General features: G+C 45.1%; 1 protein-coding gene across 1 annotated transcript in view; it reads right to left on the reverse strand.

Moving 5' to 3' along the window:
- OBSCN (obscurin, cytoskeletal calmodulin and titin-interacting RhoGEF) overlaps nt 1-19,150 on the reverse strand; it is a 319,253-nt gene that overhangs the window by 249,807 nt on the left and 50,296 nt on the right. Inside the window, exons 12-18 of the mRNA XM_069095842.1 lie at nt 17,871-18,146; nt 16,380-16,655; nt 14,902-15,177; nt 11,874-12,149; nt 8,982-9,257; nt 4,201-4,476; nt 2,156-2,431 (exon numbers count right to left, since the gene is read on the reverse strand). Coding sequence (XP_068951943.1) covers nt 2,156-2,431; nt 4,201-4,476; nt 8,982-9,257; nt 11,874-12,149; nt 14,902-15,177; nt 16,380-16,655; nt 17,871-18,146 — 1,932 coding nt within the window. The remainder of the gene's footprint in view (nt 1-2,155; nt 2,432-4,200; nt 4,477-8,981; nt 9,258-11,873; nt 12,150-14,901; nt 15,178-16,379; nt 16,656-17,870; nt 18,147-19,150) is intronic.

The raw sequence follows: 19,150 nt of genomic DNA on the forward strand, positions 1-19,150 counted from the left end.
TTGTGTCTCCCCTCGAGGAACTAACATTCTAATGGGGAGAAAGGAGAGGAGGAAGGACAAGATGTTAAAATCATAACAGACCAGATAAATACAGGAGATAAAAGTGTGTAGGGTAGGGAAACAGGGCCCTAGTAGCTGGAAGGACCAGGAAATGACTCCTAAAATGTGACACTTGAGCTGAGTCTTAAAAGAAGCAAGAGTCTCTAACAGTCGGAGGCTGGGAGGAAAAACATTCCAAGCATGGGGCGGAAAGCATTCCAGGCATGGGGCACAAACAGTGCAAAGGCATGGAGATGGGAGATGAAATCTTGGGTTTGAGGAACAGCAAGAAGACCTGTGTGACTGGACCACAGAATATACATGCAGGGGAGTGTGTTATTGTAAAGGTAGGAAGGGGCCAGGTTGGGAAGACCTTTAAATGTCAAATGAAGCTCGTTATATGTGATCCTGGAAGCAATAGGAAATCAGTGAAATTTATTGATCTATGCTTGGGGAAAAATCACTTTGGCATCTATTTGGAGGATGTGGAGAGAGACTGGAGCCAGAGAGATTCAGGCTATTGTAAGACAAGGCAATAATGATCTAGTCTGAGCTCATTCAAGCTAGGAATAATGAGGATGGTGACTGCAGGAGCAGAGATGTGGTCAGTGTGAGGTGCTGCAATCTCCTTTGCCTGGCATTGAAAGCCCTCCACAAGCTGGTGCTGCCCTCCTTTTCCAGTCTTTTCTCATATCTCCACATATCCCATGCCACCCAAATGGATCCTGGGCTCCTGCCTCTGCCTGTGTAAGGGTTATGGGATTTAAAGATCTCCCATGCCCCATGGACGTGCTGACATAGCAGAGCAAGAAAAAAAAAAAAAGCCGAGCTAACGGTCCTGTGGTTGGCAGTTGGTGGCAGTTGCCTTTTTTTTTTTTTTTTTGAGTTGGGACTCCTGCTGAACACTGCCAGGGGCCAGAGCTGCTGGGAGCACTCTTCCAGGACGCTGGGTGGTTGCTGTGAGTGGGGAGAGGAGGACCTTTGCCTGAGGTAGCCTGTTCTGTTTTAAAGGCTTGAAAATGTGGGTGCTTTCTACTTTATCTACCTGTGCCAATATCATAACTACTCTGATGGCTTTCACTTTCTGGTTTTGGGACTCAGTCTTTTGGTATCTTAATAAATTTTCTAGTTTATTTCCCCATATGGCAAACCTGACGTATTTTGTGATGGATAATTATATCAGCATATTTGTAATCTCTATAGGCATTGTGAATATGGCATTGCTGATACAGCCTGGAAGGTGAAATTCCTCCCTATCCTTATAAGATCATCTCCTCTAAGGAGCCTCTGCCGATCCTCTCGGCAGCCAAGGCCTCCTTCATCATACCTGACATGGAACGTTCAGCTTTGATCCTGTGTGTTGTGAGCTGGCCACACCCAGTGTAACAGGTATGGCCCCAGTGCCCTCTCCCCTATATATGCATGGATGAGAAGGCTTAACCAAGCTGGAGGCTGGGCACTGGGCCCCTACCCAAATGCTTCCTTCCTATGGCATGGTTAGAGTTAAGCTCCTGGGATCTTGCCCCTGATGCTTCATTCCTTATATGCTTCAATTCAGAAAACAGGAAGGAAGAAAATAAGCATTTATTGAGCACCTACTATGTTCCACACACTGTGCCAAGCACTTCACAAATACTGCTTCATTCGATCCTCACCACAACCCTGTGTAATGGGAATGGGAATCTACACCCTGGGAGATAGGGGCTATTATTATCCTCATTTTACAGTTGAGGAAAGTGAGGCAGATAACAGTTAAGTGACTTGTCCAGGGTCACACAGCTCATCAGTGTTTGAGGCTGGATTTGATATAAAGTCTCCCTGACTTCAGGTCCAGTGTTCTACCCACTGCATCACCTAGCTACCTCTAGGGGTACAGAGGGTATTGATTTGCCCAAGTCCATGAATGCCAAGTACTCTTGTGGCTTCAGGGGGATGGAGATGGAGGGAAGAGAAGGGGAAGAGGGAAGAAGGGAGATGATCATTAGTGCCCAAGAGACGGCCCAGAAATAATGACATCAGACCACATGAAGCATTTGCTGCCCTTTCCAGGCGAGGAGTGATACCCTGCTTCTCACCCTGAAATACAGTGGGCCAAGTCCACTACCCAAGGACTGACCTTTGACATCCAGATGGAAGGTAACCTTCTGGCCCCCAGCCTCACAGGTGTACTCCCCAGCATCTGCCTTCCCTGCCTGCTGCACTACCAGCTGCCGGCCCTTGCCCTTGGCTTCCACATGCACCTTCTGGCTGGGGCTCAGCTTCTTCCCATCCTTGTACCAGGTCACCTCTGTCTGGGCCTGGGCCAGCTCGCAGCTCAGGGTGGCGCTGCTACCGGCCACGGCCTCCACCTTGTTCTGTGTCTGCTGCTCCTTGGCAAACACCACTGGGGGCTCTGAGAAAATCACAAACACAGAATCAAAGACACTCTACTCAGGGCCCTGAGTCACCTTACCAAAACCAAAGTCTAGAGGGGAGTAATTTGCTGTTGAAGGGCAAGACACCAGCTCAGGTCTCTTAGATACTCTAAATAGATATTCAGAGAATAAGAAAAAGGGACAAGAGACCCCTGGGGGGGGGGGATTTCCTAACAGCCAGCGGGAGGGGCACAGAGACCCTTCAGAATCAGGGAAGTTCTACAAAGGCTGCAAAGGAGAGGTGATTCCCCTGAAGCATAGATAACAGAAAACATATCTGGGGAGGCTGAGAACTGGACACGCTGGCTGACCTTCAGCTCATCTGCTGGGCATTTTCTCTTTAGGTTGTTGAGAAATGAGATCAGCTCCATCCCTCAGACAGGTGAGAGGTCCCTCTTCTCCCTTCCTCCTTGGGTGCTACTCTCTCTTCCTTCACCCCGTCTCACATGAAGAGTCCTCCTTGCCAAAGCCAGCCCCTCTGCATTCTAAAGCGATGCCACTCAGTCCCTTCTTCTCCTGCACACTGCCCCGCTGTCACTCTCACTCTCTTACCTTCAACCCCTCCCTGTCCACAAGGTGCTTTCCTCCTGCCTTTAGACATGTCCCTAGCTTCAGATATTCTCACTTGATCCGTCCATCCTCCTCAAAGAGCACCTCATGTTCCTCCTCCCAGGTCTTCCTGATTTGAAGCTGTCTCTCCATACATTATACCACCCTGCCTACATAGATTGTAATAGTATTATAAGAGATTATAACTATCATTATCATCTGGCACATGTGATACAAGTTAGCCATTTTCTTCTCCAGCTCATTTTACAGATGAGGAAACTGAGGCAAACAGGGTCAAGTGACTTGCCCAGGGTCACACAGCTAGGAAGTGTCTGAGGCCAGATTTGAACTCAGGAAGATCAGTCTTTCTGATTCTAGGCCCAGCCCTCTATCCACTGTGCCACCTAGCTCCCCTTCCATAGCAAGGATAATTGAAGGTAAACTCTACCACCGTCTAATTTATCTCAGTCACATCTAATGAATGGTCATAGATTCCAGCTATACCTCTATATATTCTCTGTCTGTATCTATAGGTCTCTCCTCCTTTCCTCTCCTCCCCTTATCTCTCTCATTCTCTCTCTCCTCTTTCCTCCCCTCTTATAGTACCAAGCTTCAAATCAGAAGACCTTCCCCACCCCAACCCCACCTCTCACACACCATGAAGGTTAGGACTCTCCCTTAAGTGCCCTGGAACCCACTGTCCTGTTCCAGTATCTAATTATGAAACCAAAAGCCAGCTACCACACCCCCTCCCCAAATTTCATTCCAATAAATGAGACTTCAGATACAAAAGTTTTATGCAAACTTCATCTTCCTTGTGTGGTTATTGACTTAACATTACATCACCCACTTAGAGAGCAATTATTGCTAAATGGTAGGGCCAACAGACAAGAGAATCTGTCTCTTTTGTCCTTATTTAGTCCCCCAATTACCCCATTTACCAGGATAGACAGAGTAGCTGTTAATGAAGCTTGCTGAGCTGAGAATTCACTCACTCAGTTCCTTTTTATCCTTTTAATCACAATCCTGAGCTATTCTTCCCCCAGCATATTTCTGAAGTCCATTTCTCATCTCTGCCTGTTAACCCAGGGTAAACACATATGATATACTGGTTGTCACAAAGGAAAGCTCAGAGGTGCATCAAGATTCCTCTCCAGCCAGAGTTAAACAACCAAGAAGTGACCCTGCAGTGACTAACCTTTGACATCCAGACGGAAAGTGACCTTCTGGCCCCCAGCCTCACAGGTGTACTCCCCAGCATCGGCCTTCCCTGCCTGCTGCACCACCAGCTGCCGGCCCTTGCCCTTGGCCTCCACATGCACCTTCTGGCTGGGGCTCAGCTTCTTCCCATCCTTGTACCAGGTCACCTCTGTCTGGGCCTGGGCCAGCTCACAGCTCAGGGTGGCACTGCCACCAGCCACGGCCTCCACCTTGTTCTGTGTCTGCTGCTCCTTGGCAAACACCACTGTGGTTTCTAGAGGAAAAAGATAAAGCCATAGAATCCAAATGAACTATTAGATCATTTCTGTCTAAATCTGTAGGACTGGGTACAATAAAGGCTACTCTGGGTTCTAAAGGAACATATTCGTTCATTCAGTAATCCAGCAAACATTTATTATCAACAAATAGAATGCCCTATGCTTGGTGTTGGGGATACAGAGATAAATAAAACACAGACCCTTCTCTCAAAAAGCTTAATATCTCATTGGGGAGGGAGGGGCAGGGAGAGGGAGACACTTAGAAGAATAACTGTTAGAAGGGGATGAGTAGGGGCAGCTAGGTGGCGCAGTGAGTAAAGCGCTGGCCTCCGGCCTCAGACACTTAACACCCACACAAAAACACTAGCCGTGTAACCTTAGGCAAGTTACTTAACGCCAATTGCCCTCCAAAAGGCAAAAAAAAAAAAGGGGGGGGGATGAGTAAAGTGTAAAGAAAAGGCCCACAGGAAGTGTTAGGAGGGATCTCAGGAGGGAAGAGATCACTTCACATTGAGGAGAACAGGTAAGGAGAGGGTCAGGGACAATGGTACCTGAGCGGGGCTTCAAAGGAAAGGCAGAAAGAACATCACCAGATGGAGGTGGGCAGGGGGGGATTCATTCTAGGCAAGGGAGATGGAATGAACAAAGGAATGGATGGAGACAAGAGGACAGTCTGTTTTGGTAGCAATCATACAATAAATGAAGGAGATAAGTGTGAGATAAGCATGGATACCACCCACTGTCAGGACACTAAACAAACAAGTTCTGTTTTGTTTTTTGGTCTGGTTGCTGTCCTTCGTTCTGGAAGGAGGACTAAAAGAGGGCCAAAATGACATCATCATGCCAGTCAAGTTTCAATGGGTCTGACTGTGGCCAATCAGACCAGTACAAGCTCAGAATGCCCACCGCAGGCTGGGCGCAAAAAGCCCATGAGAATATCTGGGGGGGGGATACTCTACATGTGTACATCCTGCATTTCCTTTGAATTGTTTCAATTCTGCTTGGCTCACAGAGCACAGCACCTTCTCCGATGTGGGCATGCCATGCTGAGCCGTCCTGGGCCAGTCTCCCATGTCACACAATCAATTCCAAAGTTCTTATGAGAGACCTTGAGGAGCTCAAGAATGTCTCCATTGTCCACCTATAAAGGTTTTGTTTTTTTTAATGGAGTGAACAACACAGGACAGTTTGATTCACTTTACAGAAACAAATGACTTAGGGTCTAAAATTTTCAGGCTAGAGGGCTTCAAATGACAAAGGGGGTTTACTATAACGTAAATCCATTAGTTGGAAATAGCTATAGAAAAGAGGGGCTCCAAACCATCCACTGACATTGACCAGCACCACTCTCTGCCCAAGACTACATTCCATGGGGAGCCTGAGGGCAGAGGACTGGGACATTGTCATCTCCCTGATTATAGACCCTAGCCTATGCTTGCACTAGCTCTGTAAGCTGCCCTGTCACACTGCTAACCCACACTGGGTGGTCAGTCTCCTAAAATGCCCAAGTGTTTTCACTAAATTTTGCTAGAGCTCCCTGTCCTGTACCTGTTCAGAACACACTTTTAAGATTAATCTGCTTAATTAATACTTTCCCCCTCGCTTTCTTAAATCAGCAAAACAATAAATTAAGCCCTGATTTGAAGCATCTGCCCACACTCAAGGGGTAAATTTTTAGGAGCAGTTAGGTGGTTCAATGCATAGAGTGCCAGTCCTAGAGTTAGGAAGACCTGAGTTCAAATATGACCTCAGACACTAGCTGCATGGTCCTGGGTAAGTCACCTAACTTTTTTTTGCCTCAGTTTTCTCATCTGTAAAATGAGAAGAAAATAGCAAACCACCTCAGTATCTTTGCCAAGAAAACCCCAAATGGCATCATGAAAGAGTTAGCCACAACAACAAGAAGGTATAAAAACTCATAATATAAATTCAACAATCCGTGTGCATTAGTTTAAGCTACCTCTAGCAAATCCTGACTGTAGAGAACTTTCAGAAGTCTCTCGGCTTTGCTAATGAAATGTTCCCCTCCCCTATATTATTACCTTAAAGGTTACAGGGCAGACAAGCAGGAGTATGTATTATGGAGGACGTTTTGGGGTCCCTTGAGGTTTATTTCCCTGCCCTATACAGTTACCTGCAAAGGTTACAGGGCAGATAAGCAAGAGGGCGTGTAATCTTTTTGTTTATGCCTTCGGATATGGTCCTAGAATAATACCCTAATAAATAACTAACCTTAAGCAAGGGTAAATAGTAAGCAAGATTAAGGGAGAGTCCTTCTACATTGTCTGCATTCCTTTGAGGGAGGATCTTTCTACATTGTCTACATTCTCTTGGGGGGGGCATAAAAACTCTGTGAGCTCCTTGCATCTTTGGATCTGTATGAAATGGTCCTGTAATAAACAGACTATTGATTATACCCCCGTCTCGTTATTCTCACTGCTCGCTAGCCCACCAACTGCGCTGACTGCAGTACCTGGCCCTGGGTACCTCAATGCAGAAGGACCTTGACAAACTAGAGGACAACCAGGGTGGTGAGAGGACTCAAGGATTTAGGGGAAAGAAACAGGAGATATTTAGCTTGGAAAAGAGGAGACTAAGGGCACTTCATGTTAAGTACTAAAAGGTGGAAGAGGGACCAGACAGGCTATTCTAGACCCTCGAGGTCGGAACTAAACAAGGGGTGAATGTTGTGGACAATTCTAAGCTCCAATAGCTTTTTAAGCTTTAATAGGTTAAAGCTGCACTCAGACTTTTGGAACACCTCGTATAAAGTGTGGGGATACTGCCTAAACAATCAAAGTTATCCCAAAGGGGAAAGAACTGGTAGGAGGTACTTAATCAATGGTGCTCTCCAAGCAGAATTTAAATGATTATATATGGCAGGGATGTTGAAGGGACTCCTCATATATAGGTTGGACTTGAGGATCTCTGAGATCCCTTAGAATTCTGAGGTTCCTTGGGGGGAGTAGGTGACGCAGTGCATAGAGCACTGCCCCTGGAGTCAGGAAGTTCTGAGTTCAAATCCGGCCTCAGACACTTGACACTTAAGTGACTTGACCTGCCCTGCCTTGTCCCCTCCAAAAAGCAAAAAAAAAAAAAGCCCCAAAAACCAAGAATTCTGAGGTTCCATATTTTCATGAGTCTATGAGATAAGATCTGAGAGTTAAGAAAATGCTTTTTGCTCTTGGAGAAGGCAGAGGGCCTTGAGTCAGGAACTACTAAGAATTCTGAAAAATAGTAAGTCCTAAAAATCCCTTAGAGAACATAGGAATTCTTGGTGAGAGCTATACCATTCAATATAATGGTCAGCATGCCTTGGGGCTGACCTTTTTGTCCCTACACAAAAATTTTTGTTCTTTTTATGTGTTGGAACACATCTCCAATTTTATAATAAAATTCAAGGAGAAAATCAGATTCACTCTACAAAAATTCTCCAACTTTCCCGAAACACATCAATTTTTAAAAAACAATTTATATTAGTTTTGTCTATTCCCACTGAAACAATGCAATTTAGCCAAACTGCTGGAGTATAACAGTAGCACAGAAAATCCAAAACCACGAAGAATTCAAAAATCACTTCCATTTGGCTTTGAAACGTAGCTTAAGATTGCTTTTTCTTTTGTCTTTTTATCTGCAGTGCCTATTTTATAGCAGATGTTTGGTGGTGTGGACTAGATTTTACCAGGTTCAGTGTTCTCCCCAGTCAATATTAAAGGGTTGTTCTTTATCCTGAGCACATAATGGCAGCCCAGAAGCATGCCTGAGGTCAGAGACAACCACCCTAGGAATGGAAAGGCTAATGACCAAGCATTTATCACACCAAAAATAGAATTCCCACATGGAAAAGTGAAAGGTTGCTATCTACTCCATACCCTGTATGTGCCTATTTATGTATATGTCATTTCTCCCATTAGAATATAAGCTTCTTGAGGGCAGGAACAGGTTTTCTTTTTTATTGTTTATTTTTCCTTATATCCCCAGGTCTTAACACAATGCTTGGCATACAGAAGACACTTAAATGCTTTCTGATTGAATGATCATTTGGATCCATTTTGTAATCCAGTCTCCCATTAGCCACAGTGACAAAGGACCAGATGGAGCTTTGGAAGGTGCTGGATAATGACCACTTAGCACCTGAGGGCCCAGCCTCTACTAGGTGCTATGCAGAATAGGTCCCACTTAGTCTATGAGCCTGAACCTTAATTCACCCACAGAAAGAATATCAGAGAAATCCAGATAGTAAAATGGGAATGCCCAGGGCTGGGGAGGAGAAAAGTGAATTTGATAAAAGACTTAATGCCAGGGGAGGGGATCCAAAAACCACTGTGAGGAGAGGATACAAATAACTCCAGATACAAAATTTTGAGGTTCTCTCCGTCTCTGTCTCTCTCTGTCTCTCTCGGTCTCTCTCCTTGTCTGTCTGTTCACACACACACACACACACACACACACACACGGACCAGAATGTATTAAAATTCTCCCTCCTTCCACAACAACTGACCTTTGACATCCAGATGGAAGGTGATCTTCTGGCCCCCGGCCTCACAGGTATACTCCCCAGCATCAGCCTTCCCTGCCTGCTGTACTACCAGCTGCCGGCCCTTGCCCTTGGCCTCCACGTGCACCTTCTGGCTGGGGCTCAGCTTCTTCCCATCCTTGTACCAGGTCACCTCTGTCTGAGTCTCAGTCACCTCACAGCTCAGGGTGGCGCTGCTACCTGCCACGGTCTCCACCTTGTTCTGAGTTTTCTGTTCCTTGGCAAACACTACCACAGATTCTAGAAAAGGGAAGGCAAAACACACAGGAGTAAGAGACACAGCCCACAAGCACCAATTCACTTTCGAGAAACTCAATGAGTAACTTTTAGGCCAGATGTTAGATTCTGGCACCCTCTGGTGAAGTGTAAGATTACAGCTGGGTCTGATAGATGTATTTAAATAGGAGAAGCCATAAGAAAGAGTTAAGTTCTAAGTACTACAAGGGTAGGATAAGAGAGACCCCCCTGATGTGATGAATTTTCCCAAAGGCTGGTGGGAAGAACACAGTGAGAATCCCAGAGCCACTACAGAAGTCTAAAAAGGTTTCAAAGGAAAAATGAACGACCAGTAGCAACAGCTATAAAGTGCTCTACTCCATACAATGAGAGGGAGTTTCACTGAATGATCAAAGTCCTTGCCTCTAAGTTCTATTTTTAAATACACCTCCAAGATCTAACATTGTATGTTCTGAGGTCCCTCCTAGACTCTAACATTCCATGTTCTATGATCACTTCCAGCTCTAACATCCCATATTCTAAAATCCCTCCCTGCTCTGACATTCTAAGTTCTATGTTTTTATGTCCTTTCCAATTCTAACACTGTTATGTTCTAAGGTCACTTTTAATGCTCTATGTTCTAAGCTCTAACATTCTACATTCTGTCTACTTTTAATAAGCAGAAACATCACCTAGCATGTTATAAGACTATTTCCTCTCTTAACCTTGTCCTTAAAATAAAAAGTTTAAAGGATTTCTAAGAAAATCTGTTATTGTTCAGTGATTTTCAGTTGTGTCTGACTCTTGGTGGCCCCATCTGGGGTTTTCTTGGCACAGACATGGGAGTGGTTTGTCATTTCCTTCTCCAGCTCATTTTATGGACCAGGAAACTGAGGTAAATAGGATGAATAAATTGTCCAGGCTCACATAGCTCATAATTGTCGGAGGCCAGATCTGCATTCAGGAAGATGAGTCTTCCTGATTCCAGTCCTGGTACCCTATCCCCTAAGCCACCTGGCTGCCCTAAGGAAATTGAAGGATTTCTATTTCTGTTTCATTTTGAAGAATCAGAATATGTGACTGACTTAATCATAGGAGACAAATGGAAAGATGGATTCACTTTAGAGAATGCCTCCAACTCTCCTTGACCCCATCTTTCCCACATATCTAATCAGTTTCCAGTTCTTACTGATTTTACTTCTACACCATCAGCTCCCATTCATCCCTTCCTTCCTGCTCTCCAAGCCACCAGCTTGGTCCAGGCCCTCATCCCCTCTCACAGGGACCCTCTTTCAAATGCATGCTCCTTATAGCTCTGAAACAGAGTTTCCTGAAGCACAGGCCTGACCAGGTCACTCCCCTACTTAATAAACTCCAGTGGTCCTCTATTACCTCTGAAATAAAATACAAACTCTTCTAGCATTCAAAGCCCTTGACAACCTGGCCCCAGCTAGAGATGTGGTTGAAATACAGCTGGCTTCTCTGTGGACAGAAATGGATGATACATGATACAACTTTTAGTTGAATCTGTATCATCAGCATTAGTATCAAAAGCATAGGCTTGTAAATCAACAAAAAGGTAAATCAAGTCCTGATTTGTAGTAATTGCCAATTTCCAAGGTGTAAAGGCTCACCTTGAAAATTTAATGACTGGTTTTCACAAGCCAGCTTGAGCTGCCTCTAGCATGCCCTGGTCACAGACTATTTCTTCCACCTTTTCTATGGCATTCCCCTTCATCCGTTCGACAGTCCTCTCTCATCTCCATGCTTTTCATCTGGCTCTCTATCCCCCAAACACGAAAGGCTCTCCTTCCTCACACTCCCTCCTTAAAATCCCTCATTTTCTTGAAAATTCAGTTCAATCCTTGCCCTCTAAGTGAAGCTCTTCTTGATGTCTCCCCATAAACTACTGGTAGCTCTGCTCCCCCTGCCCCCAGCTATTGTGTATCGATTTTTTAATATGTGTATGTAATTTTATACATATAATCTTCCTCTGGCAGAATATAAGCTTCTACAGGACAGGGATCATTTCTATCTTCCTAGTACCTAGCATGGTTCCTGGAACACAGCACCTAATAAATGTTTGTTGACTGATTCATTAAGCAAATGATGCATTTACTTCTGTTTTCCTGATTTCCTTTCCATGAAGACTATAGCAATTGTGTGTCTAGACCTGGGCCTCAGTTAGTCTACAGTTCCTTCCAGGCTTCTACATTCAAGATATCAGAAGCCTCGAGACAGTGAGAGAGGACAAGCAGAAGGGAGAGTACAGATGATTTATTGATCAGGGTTCCTGGATGTAGAGCCAGAAACAACATTGAAGATCACCCTGTCTGACTCTCTTATTGTACAGATGAGGAAACTGAGGTTCTAGGTCCAGACAAATGACAGGTCTATAACTGAAGTTGTAGATGCAGTAAGAACCGCAGCTGACATTTCACCTCACATCCTCTGATTGCAAATCCAGTGTGTTCTTTCCACTGTGCCACAATAGGACAGGGGAAGAAACCATAGGATGAAGAGACATTAGCAGGCCCAGAGGTCCTAGACCATAGTTACACCTTCCAGCTCATGCCTACAGGTATGCCTCCTCTTCCCCCAGAAAGCATTATGATTTTCCTAATCTGAAAAGTTGCTGACCTTTGACATCCAGATGGAAGGTGACCTTCTGGCCCCCAGCCTCACAGGTGTACTCCCCAGCATCGGCCTTCCCTGCCTGCTGCACCACCAGCTGCCGGCCCTTGCCCTTGGCCTCCACGTGCACCTTCTGGCTAGGACTCAGTTTCTTCCCATCCTTGTACCAGGTCACCTCTGTCTGAGCCTCGGCCACTTCACAGCTCAGGGTGGCGCTGCTACCGGCCACGGCCTCCACCTTGCTCTGAGTTTTCTGTTCTTTGGCAAACACTACCACAGATTCTAGAAAAGGGAAGGCAAAACACACAGGAGTAAGAGACACAGCCCACAAGCACCAATTCACTTTCCAAAAACTGACATTTTGTAGGTGAGTAATTTTTAGGCCAGAGTACAATATTAGACACTGGTACCCTTTATAGAAATTGAGGCTATAAGTTATGAACCAGATTATTATTATTTGCAGACAAGGAAGCAAAAAGAAGATGATCATTCTCATTTCCACAGCACTTTAGGGTTTAGAAAGCACTGTCCTAATGAAACCCCCACTGCAACCCCATTTTGCAGATGAGAAAATGAAGGCTCAGAGATGCTTGTAAGTACAAAAGCCAGGATTTGAATCAATGCCTCTTGAGTCCAAATTCATGCCTCCTTCTGCTGCAACCCTGGAGACTGATTGTAAGAACATGATCAAGGGCATTCCTTGATTTAGGAGAATTTCCTCCAGACTGATGGGAGGAACACAAAAGGAATACATAAGACTGGAAACAGCCACAAACTTCTCTTTAAAAAGCTGCAAAAAGGAGTTGAACTTTCTGCAGTACAACTACTCAGTTTCCTTCTGTGTAAAACAATGTGATTGAATTAAATGTTCTCTGCGGTCCTTCCTCATTCTCTTATTTTATGATTCTATGTCTACTTTTAGTAGAAAGAACATTGCCCCCAGCATGCTTTGGAACTGACTGCTCTCTCTGGCCCTTTCTTCTCAAATGCTCTAAATTAAGGGTAACTAAGTATTGTTCTTCTGCTGTGAAAATTTATTTACGTCTGATTTTATAATCAAGTCGTGTCAACAAGGTCTATTGTGCATTTACCATGCCGTGGGCACCATACTAAACACTGGGTATATGAAGAAAGGTAAAAAAAAACAGTCCCTGCCCTCAGGAGCTCGGGTTCTAATGAGGGAGACAAAGGGCGAATAACTGTGTTATATAACAAGATACATACAGCATAAATGGGGGTCATCTTAGAGGGAAGGCACTAGAGCTGAGACTGTCTTCTTGCGGAAAGTAGATGTTGAGCTGAGACTTGAAGGACATGAGGGAAACCAGGAGGCAGAGATGGGGAGGGAGAACATTCTAGATGTGGGAGGGAACCAGTGACGCAGCACAGAGGTGGAGACAGAATGTGGTACTTGATGGAACAGCATGGAGAACACTGTCCCTCACTGCATTGTAGATTAAATGGAGGGGAGGGACTAGAGTGTAAGAAGACTGGAAAGATATGAAGGGGCCAAGGTGTGAGGGGCTTGAAAAGCCAAACAGGATTGGAGGCAATAGGGAGCCACAGGAGCTTATTGAGTAGGGAAATGACATGGTAGAACTTCAGCTTTAAGAAGATCCCTTTGTCAGCTGAATAGAAGAGGGATTAGAGAAGAGAGAGGCTTAAGGCAAAGAGACCAACCAAAAGGCTACTGTAAGAATCAAGGCGTGAGATGATGATGCCCTGTGGGTTGGTTGGTTGGTTGTTGACCTTTGTTCTCAAAGAAGACCAAAATGATTTCACTATGTCACAATCAAGGTGCAGCCTGTCCCACTCTGGCTGATCAGACCAAAACCAAATGGAGAAGGCTCTCCCACAGGCAGGACACAAATAGTCCATGTGAACATCTGGAGGGGGAGATGTCTCTAAATGTGTGCATCTCACATTTCTTCTGAGCTACTGCAATTCTGCCTCACTTACAGAGCATGTGGACACACCATGCTGGGTGGTCCTATGCCAGTGTCACCTGTGTCACACACCAGCATATAAACCACATGATAATAGCTAGCATTTATTTAATTTAAGATTTACAAAGAGCAATCCATTTATCGTCTCATTTTTATCCTCAGAACACGCTGGGGAGGCAGGTGCTGTTATCATCCACATTTTACAAATAAAGAAACTGAGGCTGATTAAGTAATTTGCCCAGAGTCATATAACTATGACTCTGAATTTGAACTCAGCTCTTCCTGACCCCAGTTCCAGCATTCTATCAGTCACAAAACCTAGATACTTAAACAGGATTCTTCTTATCAGAAGCCTTCAATGTTGCTTGAACACATCTATCTGTTCCAAAAGGCAAAGCATACTTCCCTTTCCTTAATTTATTTCGCATGAAAACAATAAGAAAGATGAAACTGAAGTATAGACTAACAAGTATTTATACTGTCAGTGGGATTGGTAGAGAGCCCTATATCTATTTCATGAATTCCTTCATCAGTTTGAGGAGATTATACAGTATGTCCCTTTGTTTGGAAGCATTGAAAGGCAACACCCCAGGGAAGGTAGGCCTGCAGCTCAGCCGGGCTGAGAGGACCCAGGGAACTCTTGATTACACCTCTAGGATTAGGCCTGATCAGTTTGAGCCCAGAATCAATGCAGGATATGGGGTCCCAGGTGATGACAGGATTTTGATCTGGAAGACACCTTAGAGATAATAGTAATAGTAACTAACAATTACACAGCACATTAATATTTGCAAAACACTTCACGCATGTTGTGTCATTTGATTTTCACAACAACCCCACGAGGCAGATGCCATTATTATCCCCATTTTACAGAGAAGGAAACTGAGGTTGAGGTTTGCAGTTTGGATTCTTCACTTCACAAAAACCAAAGCCTGAAGAGCAGAGATTAAGTACCAAGTACAGTCTCGCTCTCGTTCTCTCTCTCTCTCTCTCTCTCTCTCTCTCTCTCTCTCTCTTACACACACACACACACACACACACACACACACAATCAGAAGGCATTCTGCTTCCCAACACCTAGAACTGACCTTTGACATCCAGACGGAAGGTGACCTTCTGGCCCCCGGCCTCACAGGTGTACTCCCCAGCATCTGCCTTCCCTGCCTGCTGCACCACCAGCTGCCGGCCCTTGCCCTTGGCCTCCACATGCACCTTCTGGCTGGGGCTCAGTTTCTTCCCATCCTTGTACCAGGTCACCTCTGTCTGGGCCTGGGCCAGCTCACAGCTCAGGGTGGCGCTGCTACCAGACACGGTCTCCACCTTGTTCTGAGTTTTCTGTCCCTTGGCAAATACTTCCACTGATTCTGGGGAAGGAATGAACACACAGTTTCAAAGAGGAGGCAATGGGGCAGTGGGAAGGACCCTAGTCCTCAGGTCAGACAACCTGGGTTCAGACCTCCCCTCTGTAACTTATTACCTGCATAACCTTAAACAAGTCACTTAACCTTGCCTGGATCTGGGCTCCCTCATCTGTAACATGGATGAGCCGACCTCTATGGTCCCTTCTGGTTCTAAACCTATGATCCTGGGATCCTAGAACTTCAAGGACACCATTGGAGAGATCTGCCAATGCAGCGGGAATCTCCGATGGGTTGGGAGCAGGAATATAGGGGGGATTCCAGAGCCACAAATTCACTACAAAATTCTAAAAATGTTGAAAGGGCGGGGGTCCTAATAGTCAAGGTCAAACAGTGAGGGGGAGAGAGTGTGGACTAGACAGTATGTAAAATTCCTTTTATGGATCACACTGTATCCCCACATCCAGTCTCAAAAAGTCACAGGGGTTCTATGATGCTCAGAATGTCATAGGATTGGTTGTCATTTTGATTCCCTTATTACCAAAAGCCTTATTCAATGGGCTTGTGTGTGTGTTTGTGTATGCACTTGTTTGATTTATTGGGTGTTGTTAGGAAAACGGAATTTGTTTTATAGAAAGACTACAATTTGTTTGGCCACAATTGTCCCAAAAAGCAGAGAATGTGTGTACGTTATGCCATTTAGTTCTGCATTCAGGCTATAACAAGTGATGCCTTTTATTTTAGAATGTGGTCCCCTCTAGTCCTATGACCTGTATGGGATGCAGCATGGTAAAGGAGATAGTGTACTAGATTTGGAGTCAGGGAGACATGGGTTCAAATCCAGCCTCAGACACTTACTGGCCGTGTGTGACCCTACCTCACTTAACTCATCTACACCTTGGAGGGCCTGGACTCAGTGGCCTCTGAGGTTCCTTCTAACTCTATTTGTATGTTCCTATGTCCTTCCCATCCCATTTCTTCATAGCCATGGCATCAAAGCCAGGTCAGCAATGAGGAAAAATAACAGACTGAATGACTTGAGAGAGGTCAAGAAAAACACAGATGAAGAACAATAAACAGCCTCAGAGTTTCCTCTAGGTTAAATTCACATGTGTACATACATATAAACACCTGCACACGTATGCACACATCTATAAGCACAGTTGAATCAGAAAGCATTATGATTCCTCAGACTCAAGGTGACTGACCTTTGACATCCAGATGGAAGGTGACCTTCTGGCCCCCGGCCTCACAGGTGTACTCCCCAGCATCGGCCTTCCCTGCCTGCTGCACCACCAGCTGCCGGCCCTTGCCCTTGGCCTCCACATGCACCTTCTGGCTGGAGCTCACTTTCTTCCCATCCTTGTACCAGGTCACTTCTGTCTGAGTCTCAGTCACCTCACAGCTCAGGGTGGCGCTGCCACCAGCCACAGCCTCCACCTTGTTCTGTGTCTGCTGCTTCTTGGAAAACACTGCCACAGATTCTGAGAAAGAGATGAACACATAAGGTCAAAGATGCATCACAGTCAATGTGTCATCTTCCAGAAAGTAAAGCTTTGGAGGTCAGTAATTTTCTCGTTGGAGTACCCTGATATGAGATCCTGGCACCTTCTGTTGCAGTGTGAGACTACAGCTCTGCTCTCTCAGACAGGGCAGTTATTCTGACAGAAGAAGAAAGAGGTGAGAGCTAGGAGCCTCAAGAGTCAAGTCAGGGGAACCTTCTGATGTGCGAGATTGTCCCAAGGGCTGGTGTAAAGAAATTCCAGGGCGTATACTACAAAGCTCTAAGAAATAACTTGAGAGAATGGTAAACGGCCAAGAGATGCAATTACTAAGTTTTCTCCTTTGTAAAATTAGGAGGCTGAACCACTTTAAACCTTCTCACTTCTGAGATCCTATATACTATATTATAGGTATCCAGGTGGCATAGTGCCTAGAATGAAGGGCCTGGAGTCAGGAAGATCTGGGTTCAAATCTAGCCTCAGACACTTGCTAGCTATGTGACCCTGGGCAAGTCACTTAACTTCTCTCAAGATTCACTATCATATGACCCCTTGAAGTTCTGACATTCTACAAATTTGTGATTACCCTTAGTAGGCAGACCATCATTGTCATACTATAATACCCAACATGCTGCAGAATAGAATACTGTCTTAATTTCTTATAAAGAGTTCGAAGACAAAGGACTAGGGATTGCTGTTGCTGTTTTTGGTGTGATAACACACATCCAATTTTCTAATGGGAGAAAGCAGAACAATTTGATATACTTTATAGAATGACCCCTTCCTTGCTTGCACACATCAGCTCCATAAAGTCCAAAGTCTCTGCTGCTATATTTTTCTGGTTTATTAGACGTGAGGGCCAATAAAAAAATTTGACTCTAGAATAAGCCCTCATTTGGTCTATGGCTCCTTTTCCCCATGGAATCAGAGCTTTCTAGACAATGGCAGAGAAAGACTAGGGATACTGGGGCAGGGTTATCTGTAATACCTGACAAGGTGTTATGTCAATCAGATGACACTGAGGCACAGGGAGCCTCTGAATCTTCTCACAGCACCTGTTTCTGTCTTTCTATCGCTGCCTCTCTCTGCTTCTCTTTGTCTGTCCGTCTGTCAGACACACACACACACACACACACACACACACACACACTCCTCTGAATCAGAAGACATTTTCACCTTCTACCCCAGGCAACTGACCTTTGACATCCAGATGGAAGGTGACCTTCTGGCACCCAGCCTCACAGGTGTACTCCCCAGAATCCTCCTTCCCCACCTGCTTCACCACCAGCTGCCGGCCCCGACCCTTGGCTTCCAGGTGTATTTTCTGGCTGGCGCTCACTTTCTTCCCATCCTTGTACCAGGTCACCTCTGTCTGGGCCTCGGCCACCTCACAGCTCAGGGTGGCGCTACCACCAGCCACGGCCTGTACTTCGTTCTTTGTCTGCTGCTCCTTGGCAAACACTGCCACAGACTCTGGAAAAAGGATGAACACGAGAGTCGAGAACCCACCACACAGGAAATTGGTTCACTTTACAGAAACTGAAATTTTTGGAAATAACAATCAGGCCAGAGTGCCCTGGTTGACAGCTTCTGATGAAGTGTGATACTATAGCCCTGCTCTACTGACAGTGAATATTTACATGAAAAAAGAAAAGAGAAAACTCTTTCTAGAAACTCCGAGAGTAGGATCAAGGGGACTCCCTAGGCAGGAGAATTTCCTAAGATTAGTAGGATGAGAATAAGAAGAAATCCAGAGCTATAAATCGCAGAATTATGGGATGTCAGAGACAGAAAGGACCACAGAGACCATCTCTAGTGGCACCCACACTGGCACACCCAGGAGGGCAGCTAGTACAGGTTCTTAGATCTGCTTTACTAGGAAAGAGAGCTGTTCAAAAGGTCAACGATCTTTTTTTAACCACATTCATTGGTTCAGGGGAAAAGTCAGCACCCTGAACTTCAGAGAAAATACAAGCAGAGAAATAAAGACCAACAGACAGGACTCTGCCTGAATCAACTGTGCATTTTACATACATCCCTAGATAGAGAGAGCCTTTACATCTGAGCAGTCAGGGAACTATAAACATAAGACCACTCAGAATCTCAATCAGAGAATCACAAGATCCTTCTCCTAAGCGAGCCCCCAAAGCAAAATACCAACTCAGAGTATATATACACTTCTCAGAACCAGAAATCATCACAGCCCTCCTGACTCAGTGCTTAATTAGAAATTAGCAAAAAGGTATGAAAGCCTTCCTACAAGCTTCCCCTAAGCAAGCTTCCCTTAATGGGCTCCTCATGTGGCCTATTAATGGGTGGGGAAGATCTTACATCCCATTAACATTACACCATCTAGTACAACCTGGACTTAAAAAATAATCCCTGCTGCAACATAACCAAGAAGTCATCACCCCACCTTTGCTTGAAGACCTCCAACGAGAAGGAACCCACAACTCCCCAAGATGGAGCCCTCCACT

This window comes from Petaurus breviceps, unplaced genomic scaffold (genome assembly GCF_028583685.1).
Source record: "Petaurus breviceps papuanus isolate PSGF00001 unplaced genomic scaffold, PetGlider_PUasm1.0 227, whole genome shotgun sequence".
In the NCBI taxonomy this organism is placed as follows: domain Eukaryota; kingdom Metazoa; phylum Chordata; class Mammalia; order Diprotodontia; family Petauridae; genus Petaurus; species Petaurus breviceps.